This window comes from Pseudopodoces humilis, chromosome 7, assembly GCF_049639895.1.
Source record: "Pseudopodoces humilis isolate 2021_Gansu_Grassland_sample_001 chromosome 7, ASM4963989v1, whole genome shotgun sequence".
Lineage (NCBI taxonomy): Eukaryota > Metazoa > Chordata > Aves > Passeriformes > Paridae > Pseudopodoces > Pseudopodoces humilis.
Window position 1 is genome coordinate 38,119,378 of NC_142206.1, and position 23,101 is coordinate 38,142,478.

At 34.9% G+C, this 23,101-nt stretch overlaps 1 protein-coding gene across 16 annotated transcripts in view; it reads right to left on the reverse strand.

The window, feature by feature from the left end:
- The window catches only part of RALGAPA1 (Ral GTPase activating protein catalytic subunit alpha 1), a 132,941-nt gene that overhangs the window by 13,752 nt on the left and 96,088 nt on the right, over positions 1-23,101 (reverse strand). For all 16 annotated transcript variants that reach the window (XR_001331301.2, XM_005520288.3, XM_088057820.1 and 13 more), the window contains 2 exons: positions 21,511-21,669; positions 19,467-19,594 (listed from right to left, as the gene is read on the reverse strand). Coding sequence is in view for 15 of the 16 variants with exons in the window: in XM_005520288.3 (XP_005520345.1) it covers positions 19,467-19,594; positions 21,511-21,669 (287 nt within the window). In the remaining variant the exon portion in view is untranslated. The remainder of the gene's footprint in view (positions 1-19,466; positions 19,595-21,510; positions 21,670-23,101) is intronic.

Genomic DNA, 23,101 nt, shown 5'->3' on the forward strand with positions numbered 1-23,101 from the left:
AAGAGACTGGTACCTTGAAGTGTTGTTGTTTTTGGAGAACCCTCTCCAGGCTTCTTGTTCCAGCAGGCCTGATTGTGCTGTTAGCACAGAGAGAGCGAGAAAAAGAGAGAATATTTCTGCTGTTCATGAAAGCAACTATGGAAATGGCTGTCAAAATGTAGAGCAGCAGGCAGCAACATACAATTATCAAGAAAAACTACCATGCTGACTTCATGTTGTATAGTTGCTGAACTGAGAAATCAGTTAACCTTTTCTCACACAACTTTCAGAGTCCTCCAGCTGGACTCAGTATGTTGAATGAGGGAAACCTTCTCTAGTTATCTTGCACAAACACAGAACGATCAGAAATTTTCCCTGACATTTACACTTGTGCCCACTTTATTTCCTGTATTTTATTTGCAGACAGTGAGGTAATTTTCTCCTTACATAGTTCTGTTTTCCAAAAAAATACCCCAAACAAATCAGCATGCTGTGGAGGAATGCACTCAAAATAGGTTTCTCTAAAATTCTGGGGTCTGATTTCAGGTCTGCTGCTCTTTTTGGGGGAACCAGGGACAGTGAGGAAACAATCTTTCTGACTCAATTTTCCCACCTGTGAAATGGAGATAATACTCACACTGCACATATTTTTTAGCAATCCAAACATAAGAACTGTATTACATGTGATAAGCATTTTTAATTACTAGTGATAACATTTAAAATAAATAATGACACTGTTTTCAGTTATGATAAGCAATAAAATTCCCAACACCAAATCTAAGTTGGAAACAGTAACCTTCATATTATCTTACAAAACTACAGTTCTACAATGACAGAACTTTTCCTACTTAATTTTTTTGGCCAATTTTAATTTTTCTTTACCATATTTATCGTAGATTTTACAGTCTAACTAAATATGAAAAAACATAGAGAATATATTATCTAGAAACAAGTTTCAGTGAATAAAATTATTTCTATCATATTTCCTTAGGCCATAACTTAGTTACACAGTGAAACTGGGAAACAGTTTTCCCTCCAAAATCTCTGCTCTGAATTCTTTCTCAATCCAGAGACAGCTGAACCACAGCAGAAGCCTCAGTTTGGAGAAGCTATAATAGAAGCACTAGGACAAGAGAAAATATAAAAATCTCCAATTGTAACGATTCTTAGGTTGGGGGATAAACACAGTATTGAGCCTGAACAGAGGACAGTAATATAGCACAGTTTTTAAGAGGCTATGTATAAGTGGTAGAGGATGAAACTGATGGTTGAAGTCTAAATAATACTACGTATCTCACAACTTGTTGAAAAGCACTTTTTTTCATTGGGGGAGATTCACAGCTGCTGAATTTTCTGCAGTTAATAGAGTCCTTTGATTCACAGCAGTGCCCCTTGCACAAAAAATACTGGCCTTTGTGTATTACCAGAAACTAATTTTCTATTTGGCTGAAAAGGGAAAAATGGGGTTATTGCTTCTCCCTCCTACAGAGCTTTTCATTATGCCTGATGCACTCAACTTCTAAGCTCTTCTGAGAAAAAAAAAATAACTGAAGAGGCAAGAGGTAGAAAAATGAGCTTGTTAGCACATTAGAAGTGAAGTATCTTGGTGGGCCCTAGAAATTCCCAGTGGTGTGTTAACTTATCACTCTATGCATGCTGGCACTGATAGTCTCCCAATTGATCACTCTCTTTTCGCACCAAAAGTGCTGCCAGGAAGCAAAGGCTGAAGGCCCACAGGAGAACAGGCTGCTATCAAAACAAGCTGTTTTTAAAAGTCTGCTTGAATGGGTAAAATGTTTCATGAAAAAGTAGGGTAGAGACACCTACTTGCTTTTAAAATGCTCTACTTTCAGAGGTCTCTAAAGGAAACCTTTCGTTTATCCTCTTATATCCAAAGCTTATACACAAATAAGGAAAAATGAAGGAAAGTTACTGCTTTGAACATGACAAGGACACTTTTTTTCTCTAGTCTTAGTAAAATCTCCTAACCAAATACAGAAGTCTCAAGATAGATGCTGACTGAGAATGATAATGATGTTTTTGTTACACAGTGGACATGCTTATATCAGTTCTAGAAGTCTAATTCAAATGCACACTTAGTACACCCAGAGAAAAATAATTCAGCTAGCTGGGTTGCTGCTCATCCTAACAATCCACAAAATCATCTGCAGCTTGTTAAAAACATAACCCACCTTAAAAAAAAAAAAATCTGAAGCAAATGCCAAGTCCAAAGCTTGCTCTACTTGGCACTAAGAAATTACACAGAAGAACTCTGTTTCTCTATTAGAGCCTACATAGTTGAGATACTTTTATCTTCTATTCATTTATATTCTGAGAACATCCTAGTAATTTGAAACTCCAATTCTATATGCCTTCATGGCTGAGATAATCTAGTTCTACACTGTATTTGAATGCAACTGTCTGCAAGAGTGACCATAAACCCACAGTAGCTAATTTCTACATTACTTCTAATAGGCTAGACATTTATTTCTTTAAAACACTGCTCTCTAGGAAAGACTTATTAGCACTTACAGATTGAGTGGCACATACAAACTCAATGGCTAGTAATAATAGGGCAATGCAAGGTGTATTCTTACTTCGAGTGGATGTTGCCACTGGCATCAGCAATTAAGATGGAATGGGAAGGATGTACAGACACACCAATGGAGAAACACTAGCACAGAGAGTGACAAAACACTTAAACAACAGTATTGTGGGCTTTTTGCTTCTGGAGAAGGTGTTAACAGGAACAAAACAGAATGAATAAAAATGTATGATATATATTAATTATGCAGGCACTCGCCCAAATGTGTCAGCTAAAAACTTGCAGATACATAACTGCAAAAAGCAAAACAAAAAAATCTAGTTACTTCATTATACTTTTTCAGAAGAACCTGTTCCAAAAAGTAGAATCATCACCAGAAAAAAATCAGGAATCATATCTTTATAGGTCACTCAGGTTACAGTCAGTCCAGCTAATATTTCATTTGCATTACGATTCCTTTTACTTACTCTCTAAATCTGTAATTCTTTCTATTAATAATTATCTGAAAAGATCTATTATTTGAAAATACTGTACTTTCCATTACTAGACATGTTGATTTGCACTTGGGAACGAGCACTGAAAGCCGGGCTGTCAGATCACCAACTTATGCCCAATCTCTGTAAAAAACATCATTTCATGTCTTCACCTAATAGCTCTCCATCTCTGTTGATTGTTATCACTTCCAAGCTTTATATTCCTATGGCAAAATACATCTTCCTCTTGCAGACTCCTTATGCATAATCTAAGCTAAGACTTCTAGCCATCTATCTGAACAAATTACCTAGGCTCTTACATCTCAGTTACTGCCATAGCCTTTTCTCTGGCCTAAATAAATGCATTTTAAATCCTTTTATAATCTACCCAGAGCACTGCAGAATCTACTTTCTGGACATACTACTTAGATGGTGCATTCTTTCAGATATTGCTCTCAGTCTGCCACTCCCTAGTGCAAATGCAGGTTATTAATTTGAACTTTATAGTCCATACCTATTCCATCCATTTTACCAAAACCACTCACCTCCAGTCAGTTAATGCAGCCACTCTCACTAATCCTGGCATTTTTGGAAAGGCACTTTTGTACTTTCTTCTACGTGGCTTACGTGTAGCATCAGGAATCTGCAAGTGTCCACAAACTCTCCCTTTTCTATGATTATTGATTTTTTTACATTTTACTGCGTTATTCAGACTACACATTTTCCTTCCATTTTTCTTCACACTTCTCAGTTTTACAACTGACTAAAATGCATTACAATAAATCTATCTAGTATTTTTTAGTTAAGGAGCGGATGCATGATTACTACTACAGCCATTGACAGAATACCAATCCTAAAATGACATTAACCCGAGGCTGGAAAAAATGAAGAAAAAAAATGTTTTAAACATGGAATGAGATTTCCAAGACTTTATTTAAGGATATAGCACTTCACAGCTATGTAATCTATTACCAGAACAACTAAGTGTTAGATACTCAAATGGGCTGGAGAAGAAATTCTACTGCCTGATCCAAAAACCACTTGTGAAGAAATGCTTCCCAAGCACAGACTGGAATCCAGGGACTCTCCTCTCCCAAGGAAGTACCATAATGATTAGACTATATAGATGAGCATGTACATTTCCTGTGATTAAGAAGCAATCTTATGAAACAAAGAACAATTTCAGCAGTGTCGAAGTAAGACACTTTCATGAAAGCTTTATTCATAAATCTTCCTTCGTCGTACTGGCGTATTTGTATATATGTGCAGTTTACATGTAGTATACCATAATGTAACTATATATTGGTTATAAAAAACTGTATATTGTATAAAAAACTGTATATTGGTATGTAGATGTTTTGGTTCAAGAGCTAGGAAAAAAAATACAGGGTCTTAATGATTGCCTTGAAATACCTCTTAGAAAAAAAGCTAGAACATGCATTTCTAAATAGCAAGATGGATTTTTTTTCAGGTTAAATTACAAACTCCTCTCAGAAATACATGTACAGCTGCATCCCTGGCAGCTCCAACTGTTAGCAAAATCATCTAAGAAGTCAATATATATTGATATGATTGTGGAGAGTATGACTTGGTTAGCCAGGCATTTTGAAAATAATTTAAGACAAGCAGAAACTGAACTGCTGCTCCATCCTTACCTTGAAAATGAAAATCCTACACCTGAAAATACTTTCTTGTAGGATCAATGGATACTTGCAAGAGGTTTTTAATTGCACATATACACAATTTACATAAAAGATATTAACAGTATTTTAAGAAAAGCTATATAAGAAGCTATTGTTTACTACATTTTTCCCCGCAGCAAATTTAGAAGTACACATAATTTTTTATAGGAAAAACTCCCAAATCTGTAGTATTGTCAACATACAAAAATGCTCCTAGGATATTAGGGACCAAAGTAAAAAACAGTGAAGCACAGTGAAGAGCATATGTTGGTAGGAGACTTTAAGTTTTTTGCTTTCTGGCCTGAAAAGGTGTGCAAACCCCACAGAATCAACTGATACAGTTTGAGGTACTTCAAATGACGAAATAATTGATTTTATTTGGCACATTTTTCCTAGTAAATTTCAATTCCCTACATCAAAGTTTGAAAGGAGAATGGCCTCCCCTATAAAGATAACAAGTACAGGTTAGGATCAAGGTTTTAAGCTGAAAGGAAAACAGTCCCAGCAGAATTTCACTTCTACAGGAAGACAAGACAAAACCCACACACATCACAGAAATGGAATTTTTTTCTGAGAAATCTCACTCTAAAAGAAGAGACTGTGCAGTGGTTGTCAAACCAGCTGAACTCATACTGAGTCACAGCAATTTGTAGTCTTTGTTGGCTCTTAGAGTTAAGGATGCAAGTCGGGCTGCTATTGATCCAGTGCTGGAAGCCCTGCAAGTAGCAGTATTTTGTATGTAGGTGGGTGATCAGTATCAACTGAGAGGAATAGTTAAAGTTCTCTTATATTCTGAAAAGTGACTCTGTAGAAGTGGTATCATGGTGTTCCTTATTTATTGCATTTCAGTAATTTCCACATCTAGTTTGCACAGTATACAAATAAAGAGTTTCTTTTTCTTCCAGCTGCATCTTCTGTTTACGCAAGTCACCTTGATATCTCAAAGTCAGTCTGGGTTCTTTTGTGTCTCTTAAATACTGTCAATATTGAAAATGGCACATAAATATTTAGCTAGGTGCATCTGTTTTTTTTACAGCTATGCTGCAAATGAAAGGAGCTTCTGCACATACAACTGGACTTAGACACAACACCAATGATTCGTAAGGTAGAATTCAGTTCATTCTCCTCATATCTCATGTGAGTTATTTAGGTGAAAGAGAAGAAAAAAATTACTATGCTTGACACTATCAAGCAGGTGAAAGAATTAAAAATTTTATAGTCTTTTAAGGGGATTTTTTCCTACTGAACTACTTTTTCAAGACAGCTCTTCTGCAATAAAATGTAACAATATATTTTTTTACTCATAAAAATAGAACATAAACCTCAGAGAAATGAAAAATGCATTTCAAAAGTAAACTTGTATGCTGCATTTGGTGAAAACATTTAAAAACTGCTGAAGAGGCTCTATTAATTATCCAAAATCAACAATTTTAATAAGTAATGTGTATGTTACAATCTACTAATTAATGTAGCTATCTCACTAATAAAATGAGAATGTATATGAAAAAAAGTAACAGACCAAGACTGTAGAATTAACCAAGCTTAAAATGTATTATCTAACATATTCAATTACATTATTTTTCAACTCAAGCTGTAACTGCAAAGGGTTGATTGATTGAAGCAATTTCTGAGGTATATTTCTTCATTAAGAAAATAAGGGAATATATAATAGACAAATTTATACAAACTAATTCCATCATTCCCGATAAAAAAATTGTTTCCAAAACAGTTGCATCATTCTTTGAATAAATATAATGAAAATTACTTCCAAGTTTTTATACTACTAAACAGTTAAAGAAATCTGTGATAAATTGTTATCAGGCACTTTTTGCTACTTGGAGGAGTTTTTTTAATTTAAGATTGCTTATCTTACAGTTAAAGGAGATAATTTACATTACATCTACTCCATAGAGTAGATATAATGTTTATATGGTTATATGGTTAGAAGTCCTGCAAGGTAGGCTAGATCAAGTTGCAGCCATTGAGTGTTTCCAAGTAAATGGTATTGTTTTCTGCCTAGTTTACTAACACACTACATACTGAAAGGCATTGACTTTATCTGAACTTATGTAAGAATCTCAATTTTTACAGTGTGGGCGGTTTCAAAATTGCTAAATTACTGCAAGAAATTCTAATTGATGCTTACATTTTCATTAAAAAGATCAACACGTTTAAGATTCTGCGAAACTGTCCTTCTAGGAAAATCCTTGATGCATTGTTTACTTCTATGTTGTTCCACAAAAGTCTTACAGCTCGCTAAATTCATCAGTGGTTTATAACATCTTCTAGGAAGAACAAACTGTGCTTCATCAGTGCAGACAAAGCTGGGCTTTAATCCATTTCTATAACCATATTGCCAAGTCTGTATTGTTTACATTGCGTCTCAATTAGGAGACAGGCAGGACACCTGGTACTTCTTTATCTAAGTCCCACGGGCTGCCAGATGACTCAAAATCCATAACAGGTGCTAAGGCAGTGTGAGTGGAGCACCATTAACACAAGCTGCAATTGGATAAAATTTGGACTACGCTTAACCACTTAAAACACTCAATTATGAAATGAAAAATGTAACCACTCTTCACCAAGGTCCTTTACAGAAGGCTTATAAAAATATATAGAATTAAAATGCAACTGAACGGAACGTAAAATAAATTTTAATTTCAGTATATTCTTTATAATATAAACGATATAAAAACTAATTATATATAAAAAAGTTGGGGTTCTTTTTAAGACAATAGTAAAAAAACTATTTACTGAATTAATTCTAATTCTGTTCATCTGTTTAGGCAGCAAAAATGACAAAAATTATGCTCAGACTTCTAGGAATTTCAAAATTAAGGGAAAAAAAATCTGAATTAAGACTACTTATCAAATTCTTCAGCTCTGTAGAACCCAGAAGTTATTTTATTTTAAGGACTTTAGCAAACAGGAACACCTTATGGAAGGATTTAAAAACCAACAAAGGTTCAAGTGAAAATCTGTATGATAAAAGGTACTCCTTTGCACCAAAAAATCCCACTGCAAAAGTCTTTTCAGCACTTTTTCATCAAAGGTGACTGAACTACATATTAAGCTTAGACCCTGACAGAACACACTGCATGAGAGAAAAAATGAGTATCAGAAATTTTACAGTGGACAATTACTTAAGAACTATCTGTATCTAAATGTGCAGTAATCCAATTAAGTTTCTATTTAATATTACAATTATCAAGAACACAATATAGTGATTTTATTACCAGAGTAAGCAGCTACAAAGTACAGTAAACTGTCATTTTAGACAGTGTCAGAGTATCTATGATAAGCAGCACATTGGCTTAAACTAATGCACTATATGCCTCTAGGGAACGAAAGGCTCAGAGACTGGGTTTTAACATCAGAATCTATCCATTAATCTTGACTTAAATATAATCTACTCTGCAGTAAGAGGAAGAATGGGCATTCAATGAATTATCTGTTTGAAATATAGCAGGAGCATACTAATACAAACATATAGCAGAAAGTATCAGTTTCTGTACCATTTATAGTGTACTATTGGTTCTACAAACCCTGAACTGCATTTTAGCACAAAGCTAAAAAGTTGGATCAAATGGCTAGCAGGATGGGAAGGATGAATACCTCAGCACTATAACTTTGGCTGGGTGGTTAGAAGAATAATGATAGTACTTAAAAATACTGCACTCATCCATGCTTTAGTAACAGGCTATGGACATGAAAACAAAATAGTGATGAAAACTGTGCTGAAGCCCATATGCAGGCAGAATTCCCACTCCAACTTACAGGGAGGATTTGTCTTACTAATGTATCCAAGAAGAGAATCAATTAATCTATATGGTATGTTGTGCTAATTGTTTTGAAGCCCATTAGAGCTGCCACTGCTTCAAGCTCTCTCTGCAGCGAGGGAGTGCCGCTCCTGCAGCCAGACGGAAGCGCGCACCTGGCTGCTGTGGGTTTGCAGGAGGCAGCAGGGGAGGCGCAGGGCCACCGGCCACACAGGACTGAGGTTTATTAAAGCTGTTGTACCGAACACACCAATGAAAGATGGTAAGGTGTGGGCTGAAGTGATGACTGCAACAAATGTGGAACACTACAGGCCACAGGGGAACTGCAACCCCACAAACTAACTCCTGATGTTGGGAGAGGGAGTCATCCTCATTCTGACATCCGGCCTTACATCAGTGTTAACTCAAGTAATTAAGGTTGATAGGTGTAAAGAAAACAGAAGCAGAACTAGTTCTCTACTCTCTGGTATTAGTGTGAATTAAGCTTAAGCTCACTGGTTTCATAAATTCAAGTATTTAAATTTCAACTTTAAATACCTTCTCTGCATATATAGACATATTAATTGATGATAAAAACCACAAATATCTTTTTCATGAAGAAATCACTCCAAACTGCAAAATCACAAAAATAAAATTCTATTAATATTAAATACTGTCCAGTAAAAAACTGCACATACAGGTATGTGTTCATTTGCCATTCCACACTACCTGCAACAAAGGAAACTCCTCTAATGAGAAATTCTGTCATTAATTCCAATCTGCACTTTAATGAACTTTACAACTACCTTTTAAATTTTTTTAGTTGATGAGAATGTTTTCTCTTTACCATGTGTTGCTGCAGTACCAGTAGCAGATAATCTACTTATAAGCCTCTTTGGAGACCAGTAAAGTCAATTTTAAGAATGATTTTAAAATCTCAAAGCCAGGCTTCTATGTAAATGAAGAAAACAAATATGAATTTTCAGTTATTTCCCTCTTTTTATATTTTGAACAGCAATTAGCAAAGCAGCCCCTTCACCCTCCTCCCTAATGCTGTCAAGCTGTTGAGAGCAGTCTGCAGCACTACAATGGTGCTATTGTGAACACAGCCTGGGCTTCCTTCCCACAGAGAGTTAAGTGGGCAGTTCCTGCTGCCCATGATTGGTGTCCAGTGAAACAATACTTAAGAGCCAGGTTTTATCAGTTCCACGCCAAAGAAGTGAACCCAAGCCTTCATATCATGCTGAACCATATGCCAACCCTGATGGCCCCTAAGGTTTATCACTAGGAATCAGGATCCATCATGTCCCCTGTGAAATTTCACTTCACATACCTTCTGTGAAATGCATGGCTTTGCTGAAAACTGACCTTTTTCCACAATTGGCATGAACAGATGGATGGTAACTATGGTTTAGCAAGCTGAAACTAAACCATTTCCTAATAGGATGCATTCTTCTGTGTTTGGGAGGAGAAGCATTCAGAAGGAGATAGATGTATTTGTGATCCACGGATTTATTCAGGTGCAGTTAATCGGCAATTAAACTATTTTCTCTATGTCTAGAAAGTATATTGAGATAAATTTGATTGGCCAGGCTATGATTAAGACTCACGTCCTTCAGACTGCCATATGGTAACTCCAATTACTGTAACACTAACTTTTAATCCTTGCTTTATGTTAGCTTATTCCATTTTTCTACTATGTGGCACATACAGAATAAACTATAATCTTTGTTCTTATAATTTTGACCCTGGTGAATATTTTTACATGAATATTTTTACATTCCATCTCCAGCTTGATATTTTCACTTACTGCCAGGTATTATATACAAGCCCTTTTTCAGTAACTGAAATACAGACTTATAGGAGCACGAAGCCAACCAATGTGCTAGTTTCTATTAATCTATTTTTTTTTTTTTGGTACCTATGATATTCTAATCCCTCTGTTGGCACTGGAAAGCATGCCCCAACTGTTTTGATTACCGTATGCAGAATGATGCAGAAACAGTTTGCCAATATCTTACTCAACTCAAAAACATCACTCTATCTCACAACTGTTATGGTTTTGCCAGTTTTGGTTGTTATAAATAATCTCTCACATTTCCCACCAATTTAAGTATCAAAATCAAACATATGGAATGCCACATACTTATTTTTATATATACATGTTTTTTTGTGTTTTAACATGCAAACCTTGCAAGTTGTTTGCACATCCCTTATTTGTTATGAGGGTGAATTTATGGAAAGAAAAGGATTAAATCAATACACAATGCTGTTTTTTCCAAAATAAAGCCAGGGCTTAAATAATTTAAAAACATTTCTTTCTTTACATTTTAGAAATGTCAGGAAAAACTGTTTAATCTCCCAGACTTTTATTCACAGATTTCTGAGAGTTATCAAAGAAATCTGTATGAATTTTAACACCTTAAGGGGGCAAGAGTCTTAACATTTTAACAAAGGGCTTTTGTTACCCAAAATATTTAATTAATTAATAAGGTTAAGTAGGTATTATCAAAAAAACTGTCACTTTGTGTTACACACACGGCAATCAACTCTGTGTAACATTGGATTAGTTTATCTTTTTCTTTCCAGTTTAAGGACTCGTAGCCTTCTCCCTGCATTTTTTTTTTTTTTAAAGAGATTTATAGACTTTAGAAACACATTTTATAATGAAAGATTCCACTACTTTCAGCTTACAACATACAAAACTTTCCTCCCTTAAAAATATGTTGTAACAAGAAAAAATCTCTTCCCTCAAGGGATCTGTACTGACATATCCAGACTCAGAAGTTCTAGGAGGCTGATAAAGCAGGTCACTGCTTTTCTGGAAAGCTCACTGCCCTTCTGTTCTAAACCAGAATGCCACCAGCATAAGCCTATCCATATTTTTCTTAGAAATCAGTAGAACCAATATTTCTCCTTCAGATGGGCAAATTATATTTATGAAAGAATGTAGAAGTAAAAGAATCTAGAATATATTTTTCCAAACTGTACAAAAATATTTGACTCCCTCCCCTAAGTGTCTACAACACTCAGGTCTTTATAATGCAATTAATAGTAGAAAACTACATGGCTACAGTCAATCAGTTTTGCTAACTTGATATTTTCTGTTTTTACCACTTTCAGGAGAGTCCCATGCGTTTCATTAGGGAAGAGTAGCTAATAAATAAAGCTGTACTGCTGAGTGAAACATGTAGATATCTTGTGATATCTACATGTAACAACAGCATTACTAAACCCATGTGCTTAAACTGTATCCCTTTAACTGTACCCCTTTAATGTGTTTCAGGCCAGGCAGTTTCACCTTAATGCCTGCAAAGACCTTTCTGGAAAGGGAAATAAGGTGGTGATTTGAAACAGCCAACATGGCTGTCCTAAGGACAAATCACGCACAAATTTGGTGGCCTTCTACAACAGTGTTACAGCACTGGTATCTGAGGCAAGAGCAACTGATGTCATCTAGCTGGATCTGTGCAAAGCATCTGACACTGTCCAACATGATATTCTTGTCTCTAAATTTGAGAGACATGGTTTTGATGGATGGACCACTTGGTGGATCAGGAATTGCCTAGATGATCACACTCAAAGAGTTGTGATCAACAAGACAATGTCATGCTTCAACTTACTCCTAACTTTAAAAACACATGAAAACTAAGTGAAATCTTGTGAAATTATGTTCACTACATGAAGACACAGCAAACACAGCAGCTTGGTACACACATCTGCAAGTATTTCTCCAGCAGTTATTTGAAGTGTCTACATGACAAACACTAAGGCAAGAGTTTAACAGCCAATCACAAAATGTTGGCTCAATCAGTTGTCTCTAGTGGCTAAAATCAAAGGCATTTAAAGTGATGCTTTGGAATTATTCATTGCAAAACAATCCCATTTTTTCAACAGGTAACTAATAAATGATGGCTGAGAGCAGGTTTGCACTACCTCTGAGGTCCAATTGGTACTCAGGACACTGCCTACTTTTGCTACCTGGTGTTGCATTTTAACTCTAATTGCATGATCAAGCCAATAAATTGGACTCAGGGGACAAAAAACCCTACAAAAGTACCTACCCTGACAAAACCAGAGGTTTCAAGAAAATGCACTTCAAACAGAACTGAGGCAAGATGAGACAAGCAAAGGAGAGGTATCAAGGCTTGAAAGATAGTCATTAATACTGACAGATTACTGTAATTCTGGCTGTCAAGGTGATCGATTTAAGCAGCATATGCCAATCAATACTCTTCTCATTTACTGAGCAGCATGAGATATATAGTTAGGCAAGATGTCCCTAAGACAGGATTTCAAACCATACTTAACGAACATAAATAGCACAATTTATGCTTTGGAATCTTAGCTCTTTTTTCATTTAGTGTTTGGTGAGGGTTTTTTTGTTTTTTGGTTTTTTTTTTTTAATTAGGTAAAATTCAACATGATGTTATTCATAGAGAAGTTATTTCAGATTATTCTATTACACTGCATTACCATTGTGCCAATTCCTTTACATAAGCTATTTCAAACTGTACTAATTTTCTGTATAACATTAAAACATTAATCTTGAACATGAACATTCTAAAACGTAGCAGTTATTTAAGTACTGTGCATATTGATTTTTTTTGCATTAATGGTTTGTCATTCTGAGCACTTCAGCCACTCATGGCCATATAAGTAACTTGGTATTACATCTTTTTGGTATTTTCCCAGCCATTTTCCTTACAGCAGCCTCTTTTTGTTCAAAAATACTTGTGAAATCACAGGAAAATATATTAATTTGATGTATTACTTCAGAGGGAAAATAGAGTAAATGTAAAGATATAGCTATTACAGTCATTGCATACCTACAAGGAGACACACACACAACTCTATAGAGATATATATAGATATAAGACTTTCTTCTTATATTTAGGTTTCTTATAATGTGCAGAGAAAATGTTACATGATTCCTTAAAACCAAAATACCGGAACAGTCCATTAAAACAATCACATACTTCTACATGTCTTGGAAATCTTCAGTTTTTCATGCTACATCATTGGATGCAGGCATTTAATTAATCAACCACATTTATAATTATTAAAATATCAAGTAAGTTGTCATCAGAACTAGGATCTGGGAGAACACCCAGAGCAATTCAAAGTACAGGAAAGACTGAGCAACATATTCTGTACCTTATGAGTCTTGCTTGAACTGGGAAAACATTTTTTACTGTTAAACAGTAAAATGGATTTCAGAAATAGCTGTATTTTCTTCTGGAAAAAACAGCAGCGGTCATGTGATGAACTCATCCATGTGTCTTACTTGAAATCGTATCAGATAAGGCTACAACAGTAGACATCAGGGATGGAATAAATATTCACTGAAATTCAGAAATTTTTTATTAATTTTTATAAAAGATATAAAGTAGTTTTTAAAAAGTGTATTTTTAATGTTGGTGTCTTTTCACCTGTGATGACAGAAAAAAAAAAGAGTAACAGGTATGTTAAAACCTTATTAAAATGTCCTGTACCAAAAATGTATTGCCAGAAATACAGCAAACTTTCCAGACTCTTGGCATATGGCAGATGAAAAAATTTCTAAACCAGAAAATAGTAGAAGAGCAATCAAAATTTCATGCATTATTCCTTTAACTACACCAAAACTATGAGAGCAAGCAACCCTTAGGCCTCTCCCATTTGAGACACAGTTTTCATTGATGCAGTACCACTCTATTCAACTTTTTCCTTGGAAATGCTCATGCAGCTTAAAGGTAGAAAACTTCATGGAGAAAGGGAAACTGGCACCGCCAGAATCAGTGCTATCAAGTTTTAACTTCTAGATTTCTGTGCAAGTGAGAAATCTTCAACATCTCCACAAGTTAAAGTTTGAAAACTCAAATACAACAAATATTCTTAATTAAATGAAACAATTGTAGCCAGAAATCTGAAGAATATCCTTTGCTCACTGTATGCCATTAATAAAGAACACTTTCTTCACTTTTCCAGGACTTGCAATTCTCTTGAGGCAGGAGATGGTCAAGCAAAACCAACAAAAAGCAATAATACCAGTTCTAAAAAAACCTTTTCTTGTGGCAGTTGAGTATCAGCTTTTCCTGAGTGATCAGTTTCTAATATAGAGCAAACTTTTAACAAACCACTCATGGACATTAATTTATTCATAAATAAGTTACTACCTTGTCAGACACCATATGGGGTTAATACCTTTCCTTTTTCTAGAAGATAACTGTCAAAAGATTAGCTACAATACATCAAGTACCAACTGATTAGTCATAAAATATCAAGAAAGTTAGGAGGATGTCAAATTTTCAGTTTTGATAACAAAGATTAATTTATCCAGTCATTCAGATTAAGATTTACTCTATAACATTTTTTAGATGGAATAATTAAAGCAGCATTACTTTTTTGCTATTTAAATGAATTGGCTTCATGTGACGAAACAAAATCTCAAAAATAATTAACATATGAACTTTTTAAAGTTCTTGGCATGAGGTCAAAGACTTTGCAGATTATTGGAAAGAAGTGGAAATTATGCTATGATGATTAAGGATAAAACAGTTATGCATATTCCAGGTATTCTAAAATATCTATAAATTTCAGATTTAAAATATGTTAAAGAGGATTTCTTACTGTGTGTTTAGCTTCTTACTGTGTGGCATCTGTAGCTTCTGTAGCACCTTAGCATCTGTAATAGGGGAATACTATGTCAGACAGAAAGTGTCTGAATTGCACTGTCTGAATTTGAATTCCATAGTTTGGAATAATTGTCACCACTCCTTAATTTATAAACTCCTTAATAATAATAATTGTCACTCCAGAATTTGTATACAATGAAAAAAGGGACAGTAATTCTTTCACAATTGCAATTTCACTCCCACAAGGTTTCTAGCATTCATCCTGCTTTGTTGCAATAACTGTAAAAAGTTGGATCACTGAAGGTGCCTACTATGTCAAAGGTGTACCTCTTGGCATCTGGCTGACATCTGCTATTTATTCGGGAAGTTCAAATTAAGTTTTATATGAAGCCACAACTTCTATTGTTGCAAGTACTTAGTGTTGATCCATTTCCTACATATGGTCGATTCTGAATTCAGAATGTGACAAAGTGCTTGGTCTGAGACATGAGCCATGAATAAAACTCTTCAGATCAAGAATATCAATGCAATTTACTAAGTAAAAAGTATTAACAATCCCTAAATATTTGTGTTATTCTACATCATAGTGGAAACAATTGTTCTTAACATTTAGTCCTATTATTACACCTGCATTTACAAGTGTTAGAAGATTTCCTAGCATATGTGCAGCTTGAGCATACTCAGGAGATAAGCATGCACTTCTTAAAACAATGGCAAACACAATGAGGAGAAGAAATGCATCAGCCCTGAGACAGAGAGGGGTTACTGTTGCTTCATTAGCAAGACAAATATTTTGTGTTTGTCACCCACTTCTATGTCCATATATGCCACTTGTTCCTGAGGGGGTACTGATGTAAGAGAGACAGGCCACCAAAAATTATTGGGGCACCAGAGAATCCTTGAAAGAGAAACAAAAGCAAATTCCACACACCAATGCAAAAATTCCACCCAAAATAGAAATATTCTCTTCACACAGCTGCAGCAATGAGTGTGTCAAGAATCAAATAAAACAGGATACCTGCCATACATGACTAATGTTTGCTGATAAATTTAGTAAATTTTTAATCTTAGAACACGACAATATGGAAACAATTATATAGTATTCTGAGCAAAGAATAAAACCACACAGCAGATGAAACCTTTAAAATCATGAACCAAATCAAATCTTTAAAGTGTTTTGCTATCTAAGTATCCTATCAGAAATGTCAAAGTAACATCAGGAAGAGGAAGGTGATTGACAGAATGTCAGTCTCAGAAAGCTACTTCAGACTGTACGACACATACTCAAAGTTGGAGAAGACTATAGAGGGAGATGACCAGAATTTCAGGTATCCATGCAACCATTATTATACCATTCACATGCTACCATTGCCACACTGTGATTAACAGACCAGCGCATTAAGGAAAAAGTTGCAATCAGGTTACGTGAAGAGGACTGAATATCCCTGCTGATTACAAATGACAGCTGATTTTTTCAGTCAGGTCTGCACTTAGAAAATGCACTGTCTCAGAGCGTAGATAAGCTCTCCTTGGAAGTAGGAGGGCCAAGCTCAATGACAATTTTTTCCCATCCCATACACAAGCAAATGAACACAGTCTTAGTTTAATTAAGCGTTTACAGTGGTCCATCACCACAAGATCTACAATGTGATATTATAAACATTCTTCAAAAATGGATAAGTACAGGCCTACATATATGTCTTTAAATCCCTACTAAGTCAAAAAGTGCCCACCAAGTATGGCACAGTACCAGAAAACATACTACACACCTGCAGGCAGAGAGACATCCATACACTCATGCTGGCTTTGAAATTAACTATTTCTGCTGGTCTACTACTGTAAAAAGAAGGGCTAATACAGAAATGTAGTGCCTGACATAGTTTTGTTTGACAAGTCTCACGTACTCTTGTGCCCTTGACATCCACATTCATGGGTATCTACTAACCATCATCCAAACTCCGAAAAAACTAACACTGCTCAGTATTTTAGAGGTTCATAAATAAGTAAATGAAGATCAGTTTCAAGAACATCACTTCAGGATTCTCTCTCACTGACACTGTTATTGTCCTGAACTTGTGGAAATCCTTGATCATCAGCTTCAATTTCCCATTTTATGTACTTTCTGAAAAATAGCGTTTTTTGTTCCCTTTTTCCTCCCTCTTCAAATGTATTGTTTTCACCACTCTGAGCCCTCTTTTTCTTTGCTCCAGCAATATTCCAACACAAGGAAAGGCCACCTTGATTAGCGAATCCTGTCTTCTGCAAGAGACATTAATTCTGGTAGTGTCTCCAGAAGAGCTATTTAACCACAGCCAATAAAATACGCCTGTTCCCCACACCCTTTAGTACACTACAAACTTAAAAGCCAGAAGTGAACTGCTGCAGCCATAGCTAAAATATCCCAGAGGAAAAAAACAGGAGACAATAAAGACAGTCCTTGACATCTTCAACTCCCTGCTATCACAGGAACATAATTAGATTCAACTTTCAAATGTTCCTAGATAAGAGACCATGTCCATGTTACAGGAAACATCCACCATTCTTAGCCATTCTTGTATGAGGGAAATTCCTTCTTGACCTCAAGTCTGGGTTGAACACCAAAAGCGTGTCCATGACATTTTTAATCAAGAGGTTTTTATACCACTGAGACTTAGGCCAGACTCAGAAGTTTTGCATTTTTTGCTGTACTCCACAGACACAACTGACTCCATCAGAGCCTAATTCAAGCCAGGAAAGTTTGTAGAGTTTTTTTCGAATTTCTCGCTAAGCAAACAGCTTTTAAAGAACTTCCCACAACCTCATTTTAATTTTTAGATTATTATACTGAACAGTAAATATAAGTAAATATAAGATACTCCAAGCCAGATGGAAAAAGAATTCCACTCTTTAATATTAGTGCCCAGTCAGCTGGTACTTCATCAGCTTACTGAGTGATGACATGAAACCCACCAACCAATACTATCTAAAATCAAATACACATAATGCTTTCCACTTATCAAACTAACCATACTAGAAGACATATGAGCATTTTAATGGAGGCCATGTTATGTCATAAATGACATGTGTGCTTTGATGCATATTAAAACATACAATTTGGAGAACAGAATTAAAAATGCAGTGCACAACTCTGTGGAACTGGTCAGTTCCTAGACATTGAGCTGGCAAGAATATGCAATATGAAACAGAAAACCGTTCATATTCTGTGAAGTTTAAACATACAAAGTCTGTGGAGTTTTTTTTGGTACTGGAAGTTTCCTATTTCAAAGCAAATTGTTTTCCAATTGCTCATCGCTATACATCAATATAATGCTCTAAACCATCACTTTTGATAGCTGCTGCTGATGATGATAATACATTTTAAATTCTTTGACTAAGCTCCTTGAGTAATGACAGGAAGATCGGACCTTTCCAAACATGAAAATACAATGAATCAACATGTGTCATCTACAGAAATGGCACAAACATCAGATAATGTGATCACATAAAACACATCCATCATTCATCTGTAAATCCATTTCATCATATCTAATCCAAAACTCTGCAAGTATTAACAGTCAGCTATGGAAAAAATGGTATTTTTGCAACAAACTATCACATGACAAGTACTAGTATTTACAGCTTTCTTAGAAATTAAGCACAGAATCCTTTTTGGATCAAAATTTAAACTTATTTTTCAGTTTATGAAATTCAAAAATTTCTTGTTGATTTAACTAACAGGTTGATTTTAACTTGTTGGTTTAACTAACAGAATTCAATCTAAAGTAAGGGAAGGGGTATAAGTGACTGACTTACCTTGTGGTTTTTAATTTATGGTTGATAAATCTATTCTTCCAAGAACAACCCCTTCAAAACATACAATTTCAGTTTCAACAGCAACAACAGAAAAGTGACAGCCTTTTCTGAAACATTTACAAAGACACTAGCACGATTTTGACATCAACTTTGTATTCTGAGTTAAATAACAAAATCTGTATGACAGACATTTAATAAACTTCTCACCTTGAAGGAAAACAGCATTCTTGGAACTAGAAAATAAAACTAAGTCACACTAATATTGGATAAATATCTTAAGAAAGAAGGATTATTAACATCATAATATCGCTATTTTAAAAAGACTACTCACAAAATGGTCATTAAAATAATTTTGTTAATGAGAAATGACAATCCCATGCTACAAAACATTAGAAAGAGGCAATTTTTCTGCACTTAATCTATTCTTTATTTAATTAAAAAAGATGGTCTTCATTTGAATGCTCTTCTATGGGTTTAAGTTCCCTATAGGCAAAATCACCATAAAAAGAAATAAATATCCCTGTATTAATCTGAAAAAAAGAGAAAAACCCATGAATATCATATCTGTAGGACAGCAAGGGAATGTATATGCCTTAGAAACCATTTGAGTGAAAGGATACAAGTTTTGGTATAATGGGATTAATGATTTCAATGCACGGCTTGCATTTATAGCTGTTGCACGAACCATAATAGGCAGAATTTTTCCATTCACAATAGCACCATCAAAGAGTGGACCAAAAAATGGAACCTGAATAAAAAATTAAGAAGTTCAACATAAAGCAAGACATGATCATAGCTATAACAATTAGCAATCAACATTAACAATAGAGCACTCAAATATATGTCTTTTTCCCTCCTCATTGCTAGATAATCAAACCAGTTATTGTGTTGCAAGTCAGACCTTTCCTCTTGTGGAAATATACAGCCATATAACTGCTTGATATCCTTGGCAACAGATAACACAGCATTTGAAAAAAATTAAGCAACTATTTGAATACTATGTCTCATCAAAAATAATTTCCAACATTTGCTGCAAAAATCCTAGGAACAGTCATGCATATGATGTTTATGAGGTTGATAGGCTAGATGATAATCTTATAGATGGTAAGAAGCAAAAGAAATAATTACTCAAATTCTAAAATATTTTTTATCGTGGCTCTAGTTATTAACATGTCTATAAGGACCAACCCACTGTGAAAGGGTTATACAGTTACTATGAGTGTAGTGACCCTCATCTTCTATTTCCTTTTTTTTTAATTCCTTTCTAAATTATCTGAACAAAAAGACTGTAAGCCCTTTACAGAAGAAATCTGTGGTGAAAGTTTTGCCTATTTGGAGCCTAACTGTAAAACTTTATTTGTGAGATCAGTAGAGAAACACTCAATATTTAGTATAACTAGGCCCCAAAAGGTGAACAGAACAGATAGATCTTATGTTTTGGCATTACATTTCTCTCTAATCAATCATCATTTTGCAATTAAAATAAAACTAAACAACCCAAGCATTCAGTATTAAGTATCTTCATTTCCTGTACATGTGAATAAAGTTCTGAAGCTGCTGACATAAAGCAGAAGGGCAGCAAAATTTGTGCATCAGCACAGCAAAGGAAGCAGAGTGTATACTAAATATTCTTCCTGCTAAGTGGAAACAAATGCTGCAAAAGAATTTTAGATTCCTGTATTATTTTTGCCACTAGTCATTTACTGTAGTTTTGAGAATACTGAAATCTGATGGAAGGCACTTTTTTCACATACAAGGACCTCTTTTTGGATTAACAACAATCCCCGTTTTCCATAATTTTTGCTTTCCTTCTTAATCTGCATGCTCCCAATAAGATAATTATTTGTAGTTAAAGTAGTAAAAGAAAGAACATACTTATTAGTTAAAAATATAAATAATCCAACAATAACAAAACAGATCATTTCATGCCTATCAATAGATAGAGGCAATCATCATAATGAGGTAATCCTATTGCTGTCATACCTCATTTATTAATTTGAGTGCATGTAGTAATAACTTTAATAAAGTATAGAAATGCATGGCAAGTGACATCACACACAGAAGTCAGGTAGTACAAAAACTCATGACTACTTTTACTCAGTCAGTTTGGTGTTCACAACCCTAAACCACTGTTTTAAGAACAAGGCAGCACTGACATTTGGGGAATAGTCCTTAGAAAGAATGCGTGTTCTTAATCCTAAGGGCTGAATGGTCTTACTTTACTGAATTCATCTCCAAATTCTTGTGTGGAGTTAAGAAGAAAGTAAAAAATAGGTTTGAGAGGAAAAAAAGGGACTATGACACGGATGGAGGAGGTTGGAATAGGCCATTATTCAACTACCTCGGTTATGTATCGAATTTGATAAAAAAGTTTGACAAGTTTACTATAATATTTAAATTATTATGTAAAATATTCTAGCTTTGTTTCCAGATTATGTTGTTAGCAGATATGCTTTACAGCATCAGGCCTTTGCAATTTCAAGTTACTTATTTTGCTATGCACTGTACTGAGCTCTTCCTTTTCCCTCCTAAAACCACTGCAACTGTCCATGCTTAAGATACCACTTCGTTAGATCAATCTATTTTTCCAAAACCTCAGATTCTAAACAAAATTCAGTTCATGTTAAACACATGAAGGGAACACAAAAGAAAACAAATCCTTACCTCAGGCTTTTTCATGATCTGGATACTGAACATATGGTTTTTCATGGGATAGATAACTATAAGAACATCACCAAATTCTGTTGGAATTATTCCTCTTCTATAATCTCGAGTATGTTCTGACCAGACAATGTGTACTTCATCATTTCCTAAATGTCTTAGCTGGAAAATCAGGGATAAAACACCATCAGTTTGAATATTCTTAATTAATATTCTATAGCCATACAGTTATACTAAATGTACATTATTAAAAAGACAAACCCACTAAAAACACATGAAGAAAAATGAGTAAAACAACCAAATTACACAACAGTTCTTTCACAATTTCAGTGTATTAGTTGACAGCACTGGTTTGTGCTATATATTTTTACACATTGGTGTAAATTTCTATTTAAATTAACAGGTATGTGAAAATCTGTTTCCTACTGGATGCTAAAATTTTGTGGATATTATCTCAGGAATGCAGAGTGGTTCAACCTCATTTATTAAAATGTTTTCAAGATTGCCATCACTAATCAGCAGAAGATTACTAAATTTTGTATTTATACCTAAAGTATAAGAATGGAGATATGTTTAAAAGTTACATATCTGAGAAGACGAAGAAGCTCATCATTCTAGCCAAATTCCAAACTGCTTACTACAAACAAAAAGCTTTTAAAGGAGAATAGCTACTGCATTCTCCATAGCTCCCAGAATACCTGAGATAAATGCTCATTTTCTATGAGACCTGGACACCTTTGTAAAAATCACACCCTGCTCCCCTACAAACTATGAAATGGTCCTATGAAATAGATCTTGCTTAGAATGGCCAAATGCGTTCCTCCAAATCCATCCTGTCCTCAGATGTAATCATATAACCAGATTAAGGAACTCCTTGAACACTGGAATTACCTGCATTGAAGAACCAAAACACTCCTTCTGATAAACATTATCCTCTGGCAACAAATGTTCACATCATGTAGCAAGGCTTTATGTATACTGATCAAATACATTCAAATTATTAAATGTGAGATTCTTTCCAGTAAGAGTTATTTCTGAAAATTCAAACTGGAATATCTTTTTTTATCCCCTAGTGCATCACCAGTTACTGACAATTGTCTTTGCCCCTGTTTTCAGCTTGTTTCCACAGCTTTAGGTAGATGAAATTTGTCAAACAACCACCTTGATGTTATTCAAAGGACTGCACTGTGAACTGCTGTTAACACATAACATACAGATACCACTCTCAGCACATACAAGAAGCTATTCTCTACAAAAAAGCAACAATATGCCATAGCACTTTAAATGAAAGCAATACACATGCACAGTCTTCAGAGAAATTTAATTGCAATTATACAGTTATTTTACAGAACCTCCTGGAATTCTACCTTTGTCTTATCTGAAGGTGTACACCAGTTGTCAGTAGCAGACTCAAAAAAAAAAAAAAAGAGAAAAGGAAGTTGTTTCTTCTCTGTTAGCTTTAAATTGCATCAGACTAAAGAACAGAGTTGTCTTTCTATTAATAGAAGGATTTTCTTCAGTGTTGGACTGGACAAAGCACAGGTGGCTTCAATCTCTTCTTTGATGCCCAGCAAGTAATTTGTTTCATCTGGAC